Raw genomic sequence first — 21795 nt, 5'->3', positions numbered from 1 at the left:
TGATATGTAAAGATGCTTCCACCAATAATAAAAAAAAAAAAAAAACTGGAGATATGCACAATTTTATAAAGTATGAAAACATGACATGACAATTATAATTTGAGCTCTGATACAAGTAGCACGATGTACAGCAATGTACGAGTACAACAGCAACTTAGGTTCATCTGAAAATGACGTTCGTGTAACATACAAGCACGAAACTCACATGTCATGAAGAAGACTCAGTGACCTTGCCGTAAACGTTAAAAAAAAAAAAAGAAAAAGAAAATGCAGAGCACGCGTCTAGTATGGTTGTAATAGCACTCGCGAGTGTGGAGAAATTCGACATTTTTTTAAGTCCAACGAGCTCTGCGCCAGTTAAGAGAAAACATTTAAGTGATTTTTTATTGTTTATAATTGGGATTTGTGGGTAGCAGCATATTATAATTTCATGGTATCTATAGAGCTGATCCCTCCAATCACGCGCTGCCATTCGTGAGGCCACCAATTGCAGCTTTCCAGGGTAGGTTCAGTTATACTTTTCACTTGTATTAGAGACACGTCAGGCGTTCTGATAGAGGCTCACCGTCATTTGTTAATATGGCTAGCCAGTGGAGGGAGGTGAAGCGAAAAGTGCCAGTGTTCGGCAGAAAAAAGTCATTATGTGGGATATTTAGCGAAAGAAATGTTTAAGTTGCGATATGCAGGTGTAAAGAAGAGGTTCCATATATTCATTAAGGAAGTCGCCAAACTCTACCCACCTCCATTTCCCTGAGAATCCCCACATCACATCGGTAACACATCAGTAGCTCGCCCGGTAAGGCATAACGGTATAATTTTTGAAGTCCCTCGTTAGGTTAAGGGTCCAGGGATGGACGGGGGACGCAGCACTTCCAGTTAGATTAGGTTAGGTTATGCTAGGTTAATAAGTTAGGTTGTGTTAGATTATGCTAAGTTAGGTTAGGGAAATTCGAAATATTAAGATAAATTTTCTTACATTTTTGAACGCCCATATTTCACTTATTTTTCATCCGTCCCCCCAAAATCCCCGATTCCCACAGGATCTCAAGCTTGTTTCGGGGTTAGGGGAGACTGGGTGAGGAATGAGGGGTGGACTTCTTATTAAGAAATACTGCAACTTAACCAAATAACTTAAACCACGATATACACTGTTCAGTAAATTTTGTGGTTTCAGTCGCTTGTTTCAGTGAGGTGGGGCTGCTGCCTTGCACGTGTCAGGACAGATACTTGTTCCTGAAGTAATTTCATAATAGACTTTTTAAACAATGGTTTTTGGATAGATGACTTCTGTCTCTTCCACTTTTGCATTCTCCTCACGCCCCCTAATTTGAGAACCACCGGTCTAAACAGTATTCTTGAAAGTCATCACACCTCACTGCAAGCAACCGCTGACACAAAGCCAAAACCTAACATAAAATAGTAACACTGACAGACTTTGCTAAAAGCCACTAAAAGATTTTGTCTCACGCTTTGCAGTCTGAAATTTTGTAGCTCACTTCTAGCGTTAAAGGCTAATATGTATGTACAGACAGCTCCCTACTTAATGAAGCAGCCTTCCTACCCTTATTTGTAGCTAAAGCGACATGTCAACTCAAGGATTGGCCAGAAGTCGTGATGTGTAAGCCACACTTTTCTCAACCCCAGTCTATGTCCGCCTCTTCATCCCCACTCCTTCATTGTTTCTACATTTCTCATACCCTTCCTATTACCTCCCCCCCCCCCCCTCTCTCTCTCTCTCTCTCTCTCTCTCTCTCTCTCTCTCTCTCTCTCTCTGGTAATTGAAATTTCTTGGAAATAAAGACTAAACATCCTGATATGTACGATTACTTTGTTAAAATCGTAATGGCAGAACAGTTTCTTGTATTTTTCATCTTTCCGTGACTACTCTGTAAGTCCAAGGGAATGCTGTCCTCTCACCTCCATCCTTCCCATGCTGCAAGCTCCAAGCTACGCGTGATGTGTGTGTGTGTGTGTGTGTGTGTGTGTGTGTTATATACTGTCATGAATGTGCAGGTTAAGAGAGAAAGAGAGAGAGACGGGGAAGCAGAACCAGGTGAAGAGAGGGAACCTAAAGTTACACTTGGTCTCACACCGTTTACTATCTTTGTCTCCCCCATTCAGGGAAGTATATACAGTGTAACTCTCTCTCTCTCTCTCTCTCTCTCTCTCTCTCTCTCTCTCTCTCTCTCTCTCTCTCTCTCTCTCTCTCTCTCTCTCTCTCATTCAGGACAGTATATACAGTGTAACACACACACACACACACACACACACACACACACACACACACACACACACATAGTGCAGGTGGAGGGTGGTGAAGAAGTCACCATTCCCTTGGATCTATGAATTAACCTCTGGAGAGAAAGATGAGGGTGACGGGGGTGGGAGAATAAAAGCTTCAAGAGGCTGTCTTGCCTCTTGTAAGCGTAAGCGACAACTTAGATTACATTATACTCATCTTTGTTTAGTAAATGGACTGTAACTAGAATGTACCCGTAGGTGTTGATGTTTTTTACTTTTTTGTATTTCTATAGAATAAGTTTTATCATCAGAGAGAGAGAGAGAGAGAGAGAGGTGGGGGTGAAGGAGGAATGAGAAGCATGAGGGACGGGAAGGGAGATGTGGAGGGGGAGAGGAAGAAGGTAGGCCTAAGGTTCACGTCAGAGGCAGCTCTAGCCAAAGACAGCTGCCATGAGAAAAGGATGACAGACGCCACATTTGTTAGAAATATAGGTAGGAAAACTGCGCGTCTTTACCCACGCCCACACTTAATGAAATCATCCAGAGAGAGAGAGAGAGAGAAAATCCCCTCCTCATCCATTCCTCCTCCTCCGCCTCCTCCCCTCCTCCTCCTCCTCCTCCTCCTCCTCCTCCAGCTCCTCCCCTTCCATTTCTCCTCCTCCTGCTCCTTCACTCCCTCCATTCCTCCTCCTCCTCCTCCTCCTTCTCCTGTGAAGCGAGGCCGCGGGAGTAGGGGAGGCATGCAGTTAGCAGGATAAGAGCAGTTAGCATGAAAATAGACAGTAGAAGACAGCAAGAGATGCATCATTGCAGCGATGAGAAAGAGGCTGAAGACAGTCAGTTAGAGGAGAGTTGATGAGACGAAAAGCTTTTAATTCCACCCAGTCTAAAAGAGCGGTATGAGTGGAACTCCCTCAGACATGTGAAGCATACTCCATACATGGACGGATAAGGGCCTTGTACAGAGTTAGCAGCTGGAAGGGTGAGAAAAACTGGCGGAGACGTCTCAGAACACCTAACTTCATAGAAGCTGTTTTAGCTAAGAATGAGATATGAAGTTTCCAGTTTAGATTATAAGAAAAGGACAGACCGAGGATGTTCAGTGTAGATGAGGGGGGCAGTTGAGTGTCAATGAAGATGTGGGGATAGTTGTGTGGAATGTTGTGTCAAGTTGATAGATGGAGGTATTGAGTTTTTGAGGCAGTGAACAATACCAAGTTTGCTCTGCCCCAATCATAAATTTTGGAGAGATCAGAAGTCTGGCGTTCTGTGGCTTCTCTGCGTGAACTGTCTACTTTCTGAAGGGTTGGACGTCTATGAAAAGACGTGGAAAAGTGCAGGGTGGTATCATCAGCGTAGGAGTGGATATGACAAGAAGTTTGGTTTAGAAGGTCATTGATGAACAATAGGAAGAGAGTTGGTCACAGGACAACCCTGAGGAACACCACTGTTTAGGAAGAACAGTAACCATCTATCACAGCAGCAATAGAATGGTCAGAAAGGAAACTTGAGATGAAATTACAGGGAGAAGGATAGAAGCCGTAGTAGAGCAGTTTGGAAATCAAAGCTTTGTGCCAGATTCTACCAAAGGCTTTTGATGTGACTAAGGCAACAGCAAAAGTTCCACCAAAATCTCTAAAAAGAGGAAGACCAAGACTCGGTAAGGAAAGCCAGAAGATCACTAGTAGAGCAGCCTTGACGGAACCCATACTGGCGATCAGATAGGAGGCTATGAAGTGATAGATGTTTAAGAATCTTCCTGTTGAGGATATATTCAAAAACTTTAGATAGGCAGGAAAATAAAACAATAGAACGGTAGTTTGGGGGATTAGAACGGTCACCCTTTTTAGGAACAGGCTGAATGTAGGCAAACTTCTAGCAAGAAGGAAAGATAGCTGTTGACAGAAAAAGCTGAAAAAATTTTACTAGGCAAAATGTTAGGACGGAGGCGCTGTTTCAGAAAACAATAGGAGGGACCCTATCAGCTCCATAAGCTTTCCGAGGGTTTAGGCCGGCGAAAGCATGGAAAATATCATTGCGAAGAATTTTAATAGGTAGCATGAAGAAGTCAGAGGGTGGAGGAGAGGAAGGAACAAGCCCTGAATCGTCCAAGGTAAAGTTTTTAGCAAAGGTTTGAGCGAAGAGTTCAGCTTTAGAGATAGATGTGATAGCATAAATAAGGAGGGAAAGAAGAAGCAAAGTTATTGGAGATGTTTTTGGCTAGATGCCAGAAATCACGAGAGGAATTAGATCTTGAAAGGTTTTGACACTGTTAATGAAGGAGTTTTTTGGCTAGTTGGAGAACAGACTTGGCATGGTTCCGGACAGAAGTATAAAGTGAATGAGATTCTGGTGATGGAAGGCTCAAGTACCTTTTGTGGGCCACTTCTCTATCATGTATAGCACGAGAACAAGCTGTGTTAAACCAAGGTTTGGAAGGTTCAGGTCGAGAAAAAGAGTGAGAAATGTACGCCTCCATGCCAGACACTATAACTTCTGTAATGCGCTCGGTATACAAAGACGGGTCTCTGACACGGAAGCAGTAGTCATTTACTTTTCTATTAATAAATTAAATATCAGATGAATGCAAAACTTATTAATATATATATATATATATATATATATATATATATATATATATATATATATATATATATATATATATATATATATATATATATATATATATATATATATATATATATATATATATATATATATATATATAAAGCCGAAGTAGTTTTTTATACCTCTCCTCAGTACCTCCTCTCTCTCCTTCCCCTCACACTCCTCCTCTCCCCTCCATCTCCACCTTCTTCACACACTCCTACACGGAAACACCTGCAAAACCTTCGAAATTACGCTAAATATGTGACGGGAAATAGTTACCTTAGCCGCGGCGGAACAAGGCGGGGATCGGCGGGGCTAGGCAGGTCGGGGAGCCAAGGATATTATGTTGGTGTGTTGTGTGTGTGTGTTAACTTTATTGTTTAATTTACCTTGTATGTATGTTATTTTTTTACGTGTGTATGTGTGTGTGTTTGCAAACCAATTTGCGTGTACAAATCAACTTCATCAACGTGTTTGTTCGTTTGTCTGTTTATTTACTTGTGAACCTGTGTAATAATAATAATAATAATAATAATAATAATAATAATAATAATAATAATAATAAACGGTTTATTATTTAGGCAGTTGACAAACTGAAAATGTACATAGGGGATGGGGAAAAACTTAACATTAATCCTAACGGTAAGACTAATCTAGGAGGGAAATACTATTGATTGATGGCTCACACGATGGTGGGAATCGCACTGAGTCTGTACCGGTCCGTGCGCGGCGCCTTCAGGGGCGTTATTTTGTTGTGGTGTCTGGTGGCACGGACAGGGCGAGGCGCGTCGGGCGGCAGCATGTCTCTGAGACGCGGATGATGCAGTAGTCCCTTCCCAAACTTCTCCAGAGCCTCTCGGTATTCTGGACAGACTCAGGGTGGTCAGGGCTTCTTCATAGGTGGTGTATGCAGGGCCAAGGATGACCCTGCACGCCCTTTTCTGCACACTCTCTAGCTGTAGCTGTTGAGTGTGTGTGAGGGAGGAGGACCACGCTGGGGAGGCGTACATGAGTTTGGGGAGGATGAAGGTAAGGTACACCCCCCTTAACTCATCTGTCGGCGTCCCCAGCGACCTGAGTCTGCGCAGCATGTACAGCCTGTAGGTAGCTGATCTCACGGTGCTGGCGACATGCTGCTTCCAGGTCAGCTGGTCGTCCACCGTGACTCCGAGAAGCTTGGCACATTGGACCACCTGGAGGGGGTGAGGGCCCACTGTGAGCCGGGGAGGGGACACTGGTACAGAGGAGGTACAGAAATGCATCACCACAGTTTTGCTGTGGTTGATGGTCATCCTGCTCTCCTCTGTCCACGTCTGCAGTCGCTCCAGAATTGCTTGCAGTGGCGAGTAGTCCGGGTTCTTGTTGGAAACTGGGACGCCCACGGTGCAGTCGTCCACATACTTCCAGCGATGGGGGGTGTCGGTGAGGGCGTCGTTGATGAGGAGGAGGAAGCATAGAGGACCCATCTTGGTCCCCTGGGGGACTCCACATGTCAGCTGTTGGAAATTAGAGACAGAGCCCTGATAGCGAACGGCCTGACGTCTCCCTGTGAGGAAGTCGGCTAGCCACGCTATCAGATTAGGAGGGAGACCCAGACTTACTGCCTTGCTGATGACAACAGTGTGATCAACTAGATCAAAGGCTTTTTTGAAGTCGACAAAAGCAACAGCTAGAGAGGTGTTACGCTTGTCCAGGTGGCTGTGGATGAATTCAAGGAAGCTGGTCAGGTAATGTGAGGTGGAGGTGGCTTTAATATTTCCGAATTGTCTGATATCCACGGTGTTACAAATTTTGGTGTATGCCCAGTCATATACAAAATCTTCACAAATAAGGCTAGGGATGGGAGTGATAGAGACTGGCCTGAGGTCATTGAGTGACTGAGGACTGGAAGGTTTGGGGATGGGAGTGACGTAAGATGTCTTCCAGTCCGCGGGGCAAGAGTGTTGTGAGAGTGAGTGTGTGTGTGTGTGTGTGTGTGTATATAAATGTATAAATGTATGTGCGCTTAAATAAGTGTATGTACTCCTTTGGTTCCCTGGTTGATGAAGCAGGCTTCCTACCCATATTTTTAGCTAAAGCGACATGTCAACTCAAAGGATTTTATTAGGTAAATGTCATAGGCCAGAAGTCGTGACGTGTCAATTACGCCACACCTCCTTTGTCAACCCCACTACATCCTTGTTTCTACGTTCCTCATATCCCCTCCAATCACCTCCAAGCCTGCCTCTCTCTCTCTCTCTCTCTCTCTCTCTCTCTCTCTCTCTCTCTCTCTCTCTCTCTCTCTCTCTATATATATATATATATATATATATGGTAACTGAGAGTTGTTGGAGATAAAGACTAAAAATCCTGATATTTACGATTACTTTGTTCAAATTGTAATGGCAGGACAACTTGTATCTTTCATCTTTCCTTGCTCTCCAGTAATTAATCTGGAAGTCCAAGGGAATGCCTCTCACTACCACCCTTTCCGTGCTGCAAGCTCCAAGCTACTCGTGGTATGTGTGTGTGTGTGTGTGTGTGTATACTGTCATGAATGTGCAGGTTAAGAGAGAGAGGGTGAGGTGGCGGTGAAGGAGGAATGAGAAGCATGAGGGTGGGGAAGAGGGACGGGATTCATGGGAATGGGAATGTGGAGGGGTAGAGGAAGGCGACCTAAGATACACGTCAGAGCAGCAGCTCTAGCCAATGACAGCTGCCATGAGAAAAGGATGACAAATGTCACTTTTGTTGGAAATATAGATAGGAAAACTGCTTCATCATGTAGGGAGCCGTCTGTGTATTTATTTTCTGGTGATGCTTTGTTTTTAGTCGTTTGCTGTGTTAAGTGTGTGTGTGTGTGTGGAACAAGGAAAGGATATTCACAGCAAGAATGATTAATGTAGTACACTTGAAATGAGGTGAGAAGATCATCTGGTGCCAAACAAGGCAAGGCACCACTACTATCTCCACATCAAGTACGTATTGTGGTATAAAATGTGGGATGCAGGATATCAGACACAGGATGGTTAGAAATATTTGCATTTATTTGCAAAACAATATACAAGAAATGATAGGGAGCTGAAGAGTGACAATCCTGGAAAAAAAAAAAATTCCGTAACGGTATTATGCAAGAGGTGACGTCACTTGGTTAATGTAAGATAACTACACCTTATACATATCTTTCTTCCCTAGGTATATAATTTATTCAATTCCCGAGTAAGTAATGTTCAGAGAATACATTCATATCATTAGTGAAAGGCATCATCTTTGCAAAGCAGTAACACTTGGCCAGCGTATCTGGTGCCATAATGATGCCGTCACTGGAGCTCAGTACGTTTTATCCAGCAGTGTCAGACACTTGTTGCTGCTTTCACTTAATACTTTTTAGCATATTTCTGTAGTAGGTGGCAACATTTTTCTCAGATAGTACTCTTACTTGATATGCGTATATTGTTATACAATTTACAAAGATATATATATATATATATATATATATATATATATATATATATATATATATATATATATATATATATATATATATATATATATATATATATATATATATATATATATATATATATATATATATATATATATATATATCAATAAGAGCCAGTGAAGTTAATATTCTTAACATTTGGTCAAGTAGGAAGATGAAGCCGCAACACACACACACACATGAAATTACAAAGGGCATGAAATTTATCTTTTTTCATACTTTGATATTCTATTAATCTGATTTTCGAGTTCGTCCTCTTAAGGCACACTAAATGACCCTGTCAGTGTCTTTTTACTGTATCATACCACATCATTATATTCTTTACACAGAAGATTTTTATTTCATGACAATTTTGGTATTCCATTATATATATATATATATATATATATATATATATATATATATATATATATATATATATATATATATATATATATATATATATATATATATTTTTTTCTTTCCTGAGAAACATTTCCTCAATACATATGTAAGCCGGAATGATTAAAATTATCATATGAAAGTGTATGAAAACAGCAGTATTTGTGACAAACAGATTTTCATTGAAGGTTATGGAAGACACTTTATTATTACACAAACATTCTTCCCAATACTCCGAAATGTGAAAGTATTTGCACTTGAATTGAGCTGAAAGTGTCTCTATACACTTTAATTAATTAGTTTGCACTGTGTTCACACAACTACATTACTAGTCTTTGTGCAGCTGTAGTGAAGACTGAAAATTACCCATACCATTATTACAATATTGTGTATATAAGATAAAACTTTGTGATTCATTATGAGCCTTATGTGTACAAATCTTGAGATGAAAAGTACCTGTGTACACTATATCTTGTAAAAATGCAAAAAACTAATTTATCACTGGGATGTCTGTACAGTATGTACTGATGACCACAGTATTTCATTATCAATTGTTTTTTGTTACTAGATATCAACATCATTTTGTGTGACAAGAACTTAAATGTAATGGACGGAATGTGAAGGGATGGAACAGTTGCATTAGGAATGGTCACCTCTCAGCGCACAAGTTTTGTCTTGCTGGACAAACATATAGCGATATGTAACACAAAACTACTTCAGTGTTGCTCATTACCAGTGACAGGAGACACATACCTAGATGGCACTAATGGAAACAAAAGTATGAGCAACTCCCACTTTTCTTCTATTTTTTTTTCTCTTCTCTTTTCAAATGTGGTATGATATTGACTTAGCTTTACATACCAAATTTTATCCTATGCATTTATGGGTATATGGTAATCTACCAGTTGGCTTTCCTGCCATCAAAAAATAAATAAATCTTACCTTGGCAAACCTTATTCACCTGTACCATGCTACTAACAGTACAGTGGCTGCTTCGGTAATTAAAACTGACAAACAGTGCCAATATGAAACTGCTCCCTGATATGTAATGCTAGTTTTTTGTAATCAATTTTTTCTTGTAGGTAAACTTCCTTTGTACAAAAGCTTTTTGAGAGTTTCCACTTCTAAACTGGATAATGAGAAGAAGTTGCAGAAACTAGATAATTCTTTTCTCCTCTTTAGGGATTATGTACATCTGGATATCCATAGTAACATCCATGGCAGTGACCTATAAGTCTTGACCCTAAAGTATCTTTAGATTATGACATTGATATTTATTTTTGATATCTCCTCACACCTTACAGACTCAACCAAAGTGGATGAGATGGAGGGAGAGGAGTGTGAAGAGAAGCATCCCTGAGAGGGTTGTGGCCAAGGAAGCAGTGCTGGGGTCTTGGAACCTGAACACATGGATGTTGGATCCAGGCTCCTTCCAGGGGTTGTCGCCATCATCAAAGTGCATGGGACAGCGGTCATCTGGGAGAGGGAAAAGTACAGTAAGCCTCTTGTTATTTTCATATGGAGACAAAGTAGGGCAAGTGTCTTTCTTTTCTTTTTTTTTTTTTAAGATGTTTATTTGTTTTGGATATTCTGGATGCGGGATGACAAGTGCAGGACACCATTAGAAGTAACTTCCCAATTCATTTTTATTTATAGAATATCAAAATAAATAATTTCCATACTTTGCAGTACAATATATTTTTTCTTTTATAATTTATTCAATTTCCGGGTAAGTAATGTTCAGATAATACATTTATATCATTAGTGAAAGGCATCATCTTTTCAAAGTACTAACACTTTGCCAGCATATCTGGTGCCATGATGATGCCATCACTGGAGCTCAGTGATCAGTGACATATATACATGTACTTTCTTATGGACAGTGGAGTACTTTTGATAAATGCATGACAGTTAACTTAATCAAACTAAAAGTACTGTCAGGACTTTATAAGTAGGAACACACTCAGTGAACTAAGAATGTTCCTTAAAATACAAAACTTTTAAATAATTTTTCCCCTTCTGCTCTTCATTTTCCAACAAAGTGCTCTCTGTTGAGAAGGGTAAAAAAAAATCATGGCTTTCACCTGAAACTTCTCTTTACCCGAAACTTTTCTTTTTTAAACTATCTACCAGACAAGTTTTCCTTAGATTCATGCAATAGCTCATGGCCAACCCTATTTTGTTGCTTTAGAAAGAATAAAATGACTGAAACTGTGCATACTCACGCTCTCTCTCATACTCCACCATGTTAAGGATGACTGCTGCCCCATTGTTTGTACTCAGGACCGTCTGGCCAAGGTTACAAAACGGCCCAACACTTTGTGACATGAGTACCTTATTCAAATCTGCTCTCTGGTACACCTGAAAAGGAGGAAACATTTTGCTGAGTTGCTGTAATGATTTTAACATATAAGAAACTGAAGAGAAGAGGAATAAATAACTGCCAGAATCAAGCTACACTATTAGAGCAAGAATAAGATTCATTAGTAATCACTTTATAATGTGGAATAGTAGTGGAATGTTTGAAGAAAAGAAAAAGAATGGAATGAAGGATTAGCAAGTGACTGTCAATACTAAACTGATAGTGAAATATTAGTCAAAGTCAATCAAATCCACTCAAGCCTTGATGATCATCTTGGTCTAATTGGTAATTTATTAAAATTGCATTATCTTGAGTGTCTTGCCAGGGATACAATCCCAGTTATGACCCTGCGGTTATCCTGCCTTCAGATTTATAACTCAATGCTTCCATGATAGCCCAAAGGGAGCATAACAATATGAAATGTACTATTAATGTGTGTTAAATATACTAATGGAGAAGATGGAGGGGAAGAAAATATGGAATATGTCAAAACTAGAAGTTTACACCAGAGCAGCCACAACAGAACCCATACTGGTGATCAGATATAAAGCTGTGAAGTAAAATGTTTAAGAATCTCCCTGTTGAGGATAGACCCAAAAACTTTAGAAAGGCAGGAAATTAAAGCAGTAGGGTAGTAGTTTGAAAGATTAGAGTGGTTACATTTTTTAGGAACAGACTGAATGTTGGCAAACTTCCAGCAGGAAGGAAAGGTAGATGTTGATAGATGGATGGTAGAGTTTGATTGGGCAAGGTGCAAGCACAGAGGCACAGTTCTGGAGAACAATTGGGAAAACCCCAAGGCAGTGAGGGCAAAGAAAACATTATTGCAAAGGATCTTAATGAACAGTGGAGGAGAGGGAGGAGCAAACCCTGAATCATCTATGGGTGAGTTTTTAGTGAAGGGTCTATCAATATATCAAAACTGATGTCTCTCTTATGTAGTGCTGACCAGGGCAAGGCATCTTCATACATACATTCACTAGTATTTCATCACATATTAAGTCACCATGGAAGAGAAGACCATTCCTCACTACACCATACTTTCAGGTGCAAGGTGTGATGTGGTGAGGGTCAGTCCTGTCTCCTCCATACAACATCACAGTTACTATCACTGCAATTACTGCAAGCAAGTGTACTCACCCAACATCTGTACTTGGAGTATGGATCAAGTTCATCATAGGTGATCAGGTATGACTTGAGATTCTCCTTCCAGTACCCGATGCATTTCAGCTTATAGTCCGGATCAGCTGTGAGTGGAAGGAGATGTCAGTGGCCATCCCTCTACCTCTTCTCTTTTAATGATCTTAATTTCTGTAGTTTCTTTATTGTAATATGTAACATCTATATTAATTACATAAGCATCATTGGTGGCACTGTACTACTATATGACTCATTCTGTCAGCTCCCATCACTTACTGTAAATATCCATGTGTCGGCCATATGCATCCACAGTAATGCAGTAGTGAGCATCAATCCAAATTTCTTTCTGATCCTTGTCACACACTGAGAGGTCAGAGATGTTTTCCCTGCAATGAATGTCATCCCATGGAGTCTTGGTCACACCCCCAAGGACTCGTGTTTCAAATTGCACCTCTCCCTTCTGGGTAAAGTTGAATTTGCCAGCAATGGGGCACTTCACAGGCACTGGGTCTCTGGCTGGCAAAACCAATGGACAGGTGATTACAACACATGAAGGAATGATGCAAAAGAGTGAAATGTTGAAACTCTAAAATCTTTAGAAATTACAGACTGTGCAAAATTTACAAAATTATGGGCAGTTTGCAAAATTCACAAGAACTAACTTTACTATAAATGTGTTGAGAAGAATAGTATTATAAAAGTTGAAAGGTGTAAGCAGCTAATATTTCTATTGAAATTTGAGGTATTCACAAAATGTATACACAAACCATTCACAAGAGTATGAATCCATACTAAACTATATGAATATATGAGAGGAATTAATTTTTTCATAAGTTTGGATTCAATGAAAAATGCATTATGCAAAGAGGTACTGATATGTGAGTAAATAGAAAAAACGTACAGCTCTTTGTCCTACACAGGAAAGGGGCAAAGACACAAATCATTAAGTACACATTTATAAAAGATTAATCTGCCAAGTAGAGAAACATTAAATACATATATGAAAAATTAGCAAAGTGGATAAAAGGCAAAAAGAGTGAAGTAAACACTCACCCAACATGAGGTCATAATTCCACTCCCGGTCACTCTTGAATTGGATGTAGGAGCAGACAGTGGAGAAGTCCTCTCGGATCATCTCAAGACCTTTCCTGAACCTGATGATGTTGTGGTGACGAGGCACAAACTCAAAGCACACGTAGTCTTTTTGACTGAGTGAAAGAGTGAGTGAGTTAGTATATTACCAAGATTACTTCTGATCAGCTTAACTTGTTTCCACTTCTAAGCAATCTCACACAATCCAAATGACCAAGCAACCCACCAGCCATCAATGTTGAGCCTTGCCATCATGTATCGGTTGTCCCTCTGTTCCCTGCAGACATAAATAGTACGTCGGTAGCGGCCAATGTCTGGGTATGTCGTCTCAATGATGTGCGTCTGGTTGATCATGACATCTGCCTCTGTGTGTGCTGTGTTCACCCAGTCGCCAGTGAAGTTCTTTGGCAGCAGACATCCGGGAGTGACTGTTTCCTGCTTGACTGTGAAATAAAATAAAATAGAATTTATGGTCTGCTCAGCTGTGCAGACATAATAAGTAAAGTATGGAGAAGAATTCCAATGAAAAACATTTTGACAAAACGTTTTGAATAACAAAATATATCAGATGAATATCACAGTAACTCCATTTACATCTCCATAACCAAGTGATTAACAGAAAAATACAAATGCATTATGGGTAGCCAATAAGCAGATACAGTGTTTTACTTATTGAAACATACCAAAAATTTATCTAATATAAAGTGAAATTTTTCAGAATACTGACATTAGTGTTTTGCATTAATTCAGCATATTTGAAAAGTGTTAAAGGAAGGTGTGTATGGTCATTTCTAGGCTTGACAATAAGATTAGCATTGATTCTAGTATGTTTTCAGAATTATACTCTTGTTAGTTTAGCTTTGTAGGTTATTTTCATCAAAGAAAAGAGTTCATGTGATGGCCGCATGGTATCCTTCCAGCAGTGATGTAAGGATCAGAGACTTGGACATGGAATATAGCACAGGAGTCAAGACTGCATGCTGTGGAGAGGGGCATGTGGAGTGCCAAGTTAGGTAGATGAGAACAATGAGATTACATAACAGGGATATGATATAAACATCTCAGCAAAAGGAGTGGTGAAGAGTGGTGGGATGGACGATGTCAGAAACATATCAGTTCCTGACAAAATATTAGTGTTAGTGAAGGGTGATAACTGTCAATTCAAAATTAAGAAACACTTCAGAGTGGGTTAATTAACAAGGATCCAGGGTCAAATAGGATCCAAACCCCTTATGTGAGTGCTTATAGGTGCACACTGAGAGTGTTCAAGATCAGTCACACACCAGCACAGCAACCAACCACTCCACACATCAGCCTATTCCCTACTTCAATGCAGACAACTCCAGCAAAGTATTCCAATAATTATGTCTCAGGCCTGTGAACTGTTAGGTGCTCAGTGTTTCCTTAGGCCTGTATGCCTATAAAGTAAACATCATAATATAACTTGAGATTGGTGCCATGTATGGTCATACCAAACCTCCAAAGTGAAAAGAAACAGACATAAATGGTTGAGCCATATTGAGATGATGAAGAGTTTATAATGTGCGAGTGAAATTGGACTAAGTTAGGGAGAGTATGTGTGAAAGAGGTGCAAGTAGAGATGAGGCAGAGTGCTTGAAACAAAGAGGAAGAAGAGTGGAGGCAGATAGACACTCTTTTGATTTGGTGATGCCCTTCAGGGACACTCCCAATGAGAGTGAGGCTTCATGGAGATAAACAGTGAAAGCTAGTGTCACACAGATGCAGGACAAACATTTCCTTGTCAGTATAATGATGTTCATTAATAGCAGTTATGATTTGTTTCATGGTATTATTTACTTGTATTTTAAATTATGAAAACTTATCAGTTTTCTTACTTTTTTTTAATCATGTAATTTTGTTCCCTTTTTCTGTCAACTTTCTTTCAACCTATTTTCACTTTTTTTTATTCATATATATATATATATATATATATATATATATATATATATATATATATATATATATATATATATATATATATATATATATATATATATATATATATATATATATTTGTCTCACCACTCTCAGAATATTCACCCATACCTTCCCATTACCTTTAATGTCATTATCTTTAATCCGTCCCCTCCTCCAGCACCTTACCTGGAGTCATGCGGAACCTGAACGGACTGTTCTCTGGTGTCTTGAGCACGGAGCACTCAGGAGTGATGGAGTGGCCCATGTACAGGTCATCATCACGGTTACGCACAAAGCAGCGGTACTTCTCATCCTTCCTTGATTCCTTGGTGTTGGCGGCCGCAAAGAAATGATTCTTCCCCACAAACCAGTCACCCAGACACGAGAACTCCTTGGCTGGTTTGGGTGAGTGGTGGTGGTGGTGATTTGGTAGGAGTTAGGAATGGTTGTGATGACCGTGTGAAATTATGGCATTGGTGGGGACTGGGTGGGAGTTAGCAATGGTGGTGGGGTTGGTGATCAGTAATTGGGAAGTGTGCATTCAGGTACACCTGCATAAATGTAGTTCTGAAACAGTGAAAACTGTATCTAAGAGTAGCCATGAAAGGAAGTGGCTGAGTGATTGAACCTGTGGCACGACACTCAACATACACAACTTGTTATCAGCTGAGCCGTTAGTGATTGCTACTCCTTACATGGACATAGGTCAGCTTTGGCTGTTCTGCCTCTACAATATTTTGTTCTAATACTTTGGTCAATCAAGTAAAATATAGAAAAATATGACTTGCTTCATTCATGTGCTTGATTAAATATGAAATGTTATGTTTCTTTCATGGTCTCCCACTCCACCCAGCTGATGCATTAAATAGGGGTAAAAACAGATTTTGTAATAAAAAAAATGAAGCATGAATGACAACTAATCTTACTATTGCATTTGTCTAAAATTCTTTCATGGCATGCATTAAAAAGGGCTTGCAAACATGGCAGACAAATAGCAACTAAAGTGATGAGTACATTTTTAAACTCTCATTCATATATTTTCAAGTGGCCATTAGTGAGCCAGCTATTTTTAATGAATTGTTGTACACTTCTTTGCCTGCATTGTGTTAGTGCGTAAAATGCATTACTACACCATTACATGAAGTTCAGTTAGTCAATACTTACTTCCTTCAAAAGATTCCTTAATACCCTCGCATTTTTTGAAAGTCAGGTTGAATTTCTGGTTGGCAATGAGGAACTGGTTACCAGGCTCCTGGCACGACCGGATCTTGGCCTCCGGGTGGTTACATTCTCCTGTGAAACTGTAGAGGAAGACCATGAGGGAGTGAGACAGAAGGAGTGAGCTGTTAGGGATGAAAATATAGGATAAGGAAGTGTGGCAAGAGACAAGAGCATGTATGGGCATGGAAGGAAATGAAGAAAAAGACAGAAATAGCACAATGAAGGGACTAAGTTGGCAGAGAAGGAAACAAGATGTAAAACTGAGGGATACCTGAAAGGATGTGAGGAAGCAAGGATATTTAGGAGAGAGAAGTGGATAAGGATGAATGAGAAAAAAGAAATTCACATGAATGAATTCTAAGGAGAGAGAGAGAGAGAACAGGCAATATCAAAGTAGAATTAACAGACTGATAGGAATAATGCCTTAAGATGTGAGGGGATAAGCCCTTGAATTATGAATTTGAGAGAGAGAGAGAGAGAGAGAGAGAGAGAGAGAGAGAGAGAGAGAGAGAGAGAGAGAGAGAGAGAAAAGGGATAGGGATGGATGCAAGGATGCAGTTTAGAGCAAAATGGATTTTTTTTGTTGTGGCTACTTGTTTAACAAACATACAGAATACCAGAAAGATAAATATAGGGTAGGAAAAAGCAAATAAGAAAGCAATGTGTACTAAAGAGAAACAAATTAGAATCCTTGCTATTTCTCCTTTTGTTAATGTATTTTTGGTGCAGGCAGTGCATTACCTATTAGCTTATTAACTATCAAAGAGTACCTTACCTAACCAAGCCAAACCAAACTAGCATCCCTACAAAAGCCAACCAAACACCTTAGTAACCTAACCTAACCAAACTTAACCCATTGGTCTTGCAATAGTCAAACACCTTAGTAACCTTACCTAACCAAACGAAACCTAACCCAGCATCTGTACAACAGCTAAACAAACACTTTAGTAACCATACCTAACCTAACCAAACCTAACCCAGCGTCCTTACAACAGCCAACCGAATACTTTAGTAACCTGACCCAACCTAACCAAACCTAACCCAGCATCTGTACAACAGCTAACCAAACACTTTAGTAACCATACCTAACCTAACCAAACCTAACCCAGCGTCCTTACAACAGCCGAGTACTTTAGTAACCTAACCTAACCAAACCTAACCCAGTATTCTTACAACAGCCAAGTGAGCACTTTAGTACTTTGACTTCCCTCACCTAAATCTGTTCTGATAAGCGAAGTGCCACACGCCCTCAATAGCTGAGCGACAGTTCTTGGGTCGATAATTCTCATTGAACATCGTGACAAGCCGCGTGTCCTTGTCCAGCTCGGAACACACATCCTCAAGAGACGGCTTGCTATCCCGGTAGGTGTTGCATCCAGCTGTAGGGGGGAGAACATTTATGAGTAGTAAGTTTAGCAATGAAGGATGCAGTTAACTTTTCATGTCATCCAGCACCGTTAAGAAGATATAAAAAAAAAAAAAGTGTCCAACGAAATGATAATATGATGATTACTATGCAGTTTCTTTTATCTTAAGACCGACGAAAAGAATGATTCATAATTTAGGTGACATGCTGTGGGATCTCAGAATTATTATTTTCATAAGTCAGAGGTTGTTTTCTCACTGATTTTGTAAACTTGAATCGTCACCAGAATCTTGGAAATCCCGATAACTTTCACATTTTATTATTGTGAGCGTATCAGTCAGATTTCTTCTTGGTTATTTGTAATGTAAACATTATTCTTAATTCATAGGTAATTTGAATACTTTTACTTGCGCCAACTGTGGGTATCAGTACAATATATAATGTCTTATTGAACTTATGATATATGTTTGTCTCTATATGTAAGAGCGAGGGACTGGCTAAGGACAACAAAAAAGATAGAGTGGAGAGAAAAGCCTACCGAAGGTTATAGTCACCAAAGGGGATAGTTAAAAAAGCGACCCCTCTGCAAGAATGCGTGACATGAAAGGTCAGATAAAGATGATAAAAAGTGACCTAGAAAAAAAAATAAATCAGCTTGAGTCTGCTGTAATGACGAAGAATTACAAAGAGAGAGAGAGAGAGAGAGAGAGAGAGAGAGAGAAGTGTATACTAGAGTTAAAGATGGAGATACGTACTTAATGAAAGATTATGTCAGTAGGTGTTTAAGAAGGAAGATAATTCGATACATCACCACTACTACTACTACTAATAATAATAATAATAATATCATCATCATCATCATTATCATCATGAAAATCAAAGGAACCAGTGACGGTGTGGACGAAACGGCCACGTACTTGCACTCTTCTGCAGGACGTTCACTGTTCGGATGTGGAAGCGCACGCAGTAGTAGCACTCGTTCCGCTTGAAGAGGAGCGCCTTGAAGTCGTTGCGGTACACCTTGATGGCCACGCAACTGCCGTGGTTGGTCATGTAGGTGTCGTCGATGTCCGTGATGGTGTTGCTGCCGTGCTCGAAGCTGAACCATGTACCGCGCATCACGAAGGGGATCACGCATCCATGGCTCACTGCACAGGGAGAGAGGTTATTAACTTACTTAGGAACATACAGGAATCTGCAAGCCAGCAGACCAACACATGACAGTCCCTGTATAAAGCATACTCACCCATCATCCCCGTCCATAAATTTATCTGGTCTCTTAAAGTTTTCCATTAACTCTGTACTAACATCGTGAATGTAAAAGTCTGTTCCAGGTATTCACCACTCTTTGAGAACCAATTTCCTCCCGTCTCTTTAAAACATGTTTGATTAAGCTTGATCCCTTCACTTCTTGTCCTTTCCAAATTATTTACATTACCTTGCAGCCACTCATTGCCCTATATATTGCTTCCTTATCTTTCTAATTCTTCTCTCCCAGCCTTACCATTACATATTATTGCAAGCAAAAGACGATTTAGTCACCCCTTTTGAGGCTACATGTGTTTGTTGGTTGCTGCCTGACTGATGAACGAGAACGCGTTTTATTTATTTATTTATTTTCCTTTTCTTTTCCCAGGAACCAATAAGATATAGAAATGGTCTTTCTGGTGTTATTTCATTACGAGTATAGTTTGTTGGCGTTGGACAGTATTCACAACGCTTCGATGCTCTATTGTGACTATTTTTAACGGGCTCATCAAGGGTTTTGAAGGTATTTTCATGATTCTAGCCATATATTATTAAGAACTCCGCATCATCGGTGGGGAAACGTCCCTGGGAACCCAACCAATCATCAGTGTGGCCTGCCTATGCAACGAGAGCTGAAGCTTTCCAGAATAGGGACAATGGTGATTTCTTTGGTAAAGATATTTTTGAAACGGTTTTATCGCAGTAACACAAAGCATTACAGTTCCCAGTGGTTAGACTGCACTATCTAGAGTACTTAGAACACTAATTTCCTCGTCAGAAGTTATCATACAAGAGATATAAAGCACAATGCTCATTGAGGGATCTCGGGCACTGTGCCTGTGGTGGAAACTTTGGCTCATGCATGTAGAGCTGGGCTTATGCTGTATAGCAAGATATCTTGGCTTATTTCGTCCCCTCAGCCTTGTTTTACCGGTTTACCACATTCATTTAAACCTGTACAAGTTCATGAAGAAAGGTAGCACCTTCATTCGTTTTTAGTGTTAAGACAGTTATGAAACCGAGGATCGGCGGGCGCGCGCACGCACATGCGCAGGCACACACACACACACACACACACACACACACGACCTGCCGGATGTTAGATCATAATAGCCAGAGTTAAATAGGTCCATACAATTTATTCTCCTCTACGTGAGTGAATGGAGGGTAGAGTGCGATGGAAAGTCAAATAGAAACCAGCCGTCACTCCGGATTCCAAAACAATTGTCATCGTTATAATTATAAAATTAAACTTTTGGTACGCGTGATGGAAATATAACCCCGATAAAAGACACATTGTAAAAGGTTGTGTACATAAGGTTGTATTTCTTTTTTTTTTTTTTTTTTACAAGTGTATTGTTTACCTTGCGTTGCTGCGTCGTTATCTTTATTTTTTTTTTTTTTTCTCTCTTCCTAGGATTTATACAAGTCATAAGCTGCATGAAGATGGTGTTCCGGTGACAGATCATTCTCGTGATATATAAATGCCATCTTTCCTTCGCAATATGAAGAAATAATTTTGTTCCTTTGAATCATACAACAAAAACTTCAACTCTGTCTCATCTTTCGTGATTAGTGGTCTTGTCATTTCCGTGTTCATTCCATCCATGAAGAGTTGACTGGTTTTGTTTTTATTTCTCCCTCCTCTTTACTGGCGCCTTCTAACTGCCTCCTCTCCACACACATTCGCCGTTGCACTGGTACATGCATGTAGTGCATCCTTCACTTCTGTTTTGCTTTTCTGTGAGTGTGTTACGCATGGGAGTTTTATGATGTTACAATTACTGACTGTAGGATTGGCAGGTGCACCAAAGAGAGCGCTACAATCTTCACTGCCATACTGTGTCTATTGATGTACTACGACGCCAGTGATTTTGACGGTGCGATCTTATTCTTCTTGTTTACCTGAGTAAATAAAATGCAATAAGTTTAGAGATTCATTTGTAGAAATTATTCTCATTTTGACTGACGGTAACACATCAGTATACATTACTGAAAACATTACTGGATTTTCTTAGTACAACTTACCTACAAACCACCTGACCCGAGACGTTTTTCCATCCCACGATACAAACATGTGACTTTATGATTCTGAAGTATTCTTTTTCTCACTTCGTTCTAGAATGTTATCCAATTATTATGTTCGGGAAAACGACAAGTTCTGTAATGATTTAGTATGTCTGGGAAACACAAGCTGCCTCCCCTCCCTGTACACATACGATGCACATAGACGTTATCGTTCTGTAAGTAGTACAAATCAGAATGCGTATATATGTTCTGCCTAGGTGGCGAAGTGCAGAGCAGCACTAGAAAGCTTTATGTTTCATTCTCATAAATACGACATAGTTGTAGACAGAAAGGCCGCTGTGCGAGGCCTGTGTGTGCGTGTGGCTGGCACCGCCGCTCTGGGAAATGAGGGTGAGGAGAGCAACAGGGGCTGCGGCTGGAGATGCTGACCTCATCTTAATGTTGATGCAGAGGTCAAAGGCAACAGGGTATTTATGTGTAACCACTCTATGTGTATTATGAGTGGGCAATAATGTGCTATTCCCAACTATATAAACAGCAACAAGTGACACAAGCTACATTCCCACTAAATTGCAGCGGCACAGTGCACAGCTCACCAACACCATCAGCACGGGGCTCCTCAGCTGAATGGTCTGCTGCATCCTGGCATTGTTGTGTCTGCGGTGGCATTGTAGCTTGGTTCCT

At 40.1% G+C, this 21795-nt stretch overlaps 1 protein-coding gene and 1 long non-coding RNA gene across 3 annotated transcripts in view; one reads left to right on the top strand and one right to left on the bottom strand.

Moving 5' to 3' along the window:
* The first annotated feature begins 429 nt into the window (after positions 1-429).
* On the top strand, positions 430-15565 carry LOC135089235 (uncharacterized). Of its 2 annotated transcripts, none has more exons than XR_010261424.1 (4): positions 430-502; positions 10021-10212; positions 12126-12266; positions 15427-15565. It is a non-coding gene; the product is annotated as an uncharacterized LOC135089235 (long non-coding RNA). The 2 variants fall into 2 exon arrangements; XR_010261423.1 differs by lacking the exon at positions 430-502 and adding an exon at positions 572-796.
* Positions 7859-21795, bottom strand: part of LOC135089234 (uncharacterized) — a 15398-nt gene continuing 1461 nt past the window's right edge. Inside the window, exons 2-11 of the mRNA XM_063984625.1 lie at positions 18753-18983; positions 17683-17848; positions 16413-16549; positions 15435-15644; positions 13537-13753; positions 13272-13426; positions 12495-12734; positions 12219-12325; positions 10942-11077; positions 7859-10192 (exon numbers count right to left, since the gene is read on the bottom strand). Coding sequence (XP_063840695.1) covers positions 10023-10192; positions 10942-11077; positions 12219-12325; positions 12495-12734; positions 13272-13426; positions 13537-13753; positions 15435-15644; positions 16413-16549; positions 17683-17848; positions 18753-18983 — 1769 coding nt within the window. The 3' untranslated portion in view covers positions 7859-10022. The remainder of the gene's footprint in view (positions 10193-10941; positions 11078-12218; positions 12326-12494; positions 12735-13271; positions 13427-13536; positions 13754-15434; positions 15645-16412; positions 16550-17682; positions 17849-18752; positions 18984-21795) is intronic.

This window comes from Scylla paramamosain, chromosome 32, assembly GCF_035594125.1.
Source record: "Scylla paramamosain isolate STU-SP2022 chromosome 32, ASM3559412v1, whole genome shotgun sequence".
Lineage (NCBI taxonomy): Eukaryota > Metazoa > Arthropoda > Malacostraca > Decapoda > Portunidae > Scylla > Scylla paramamosain.
The sequence above is the reverse complement of the archived record's forward strand: the minus strand, read 5'-3'. Positions and strand labels throughout refer to the sequence as shown.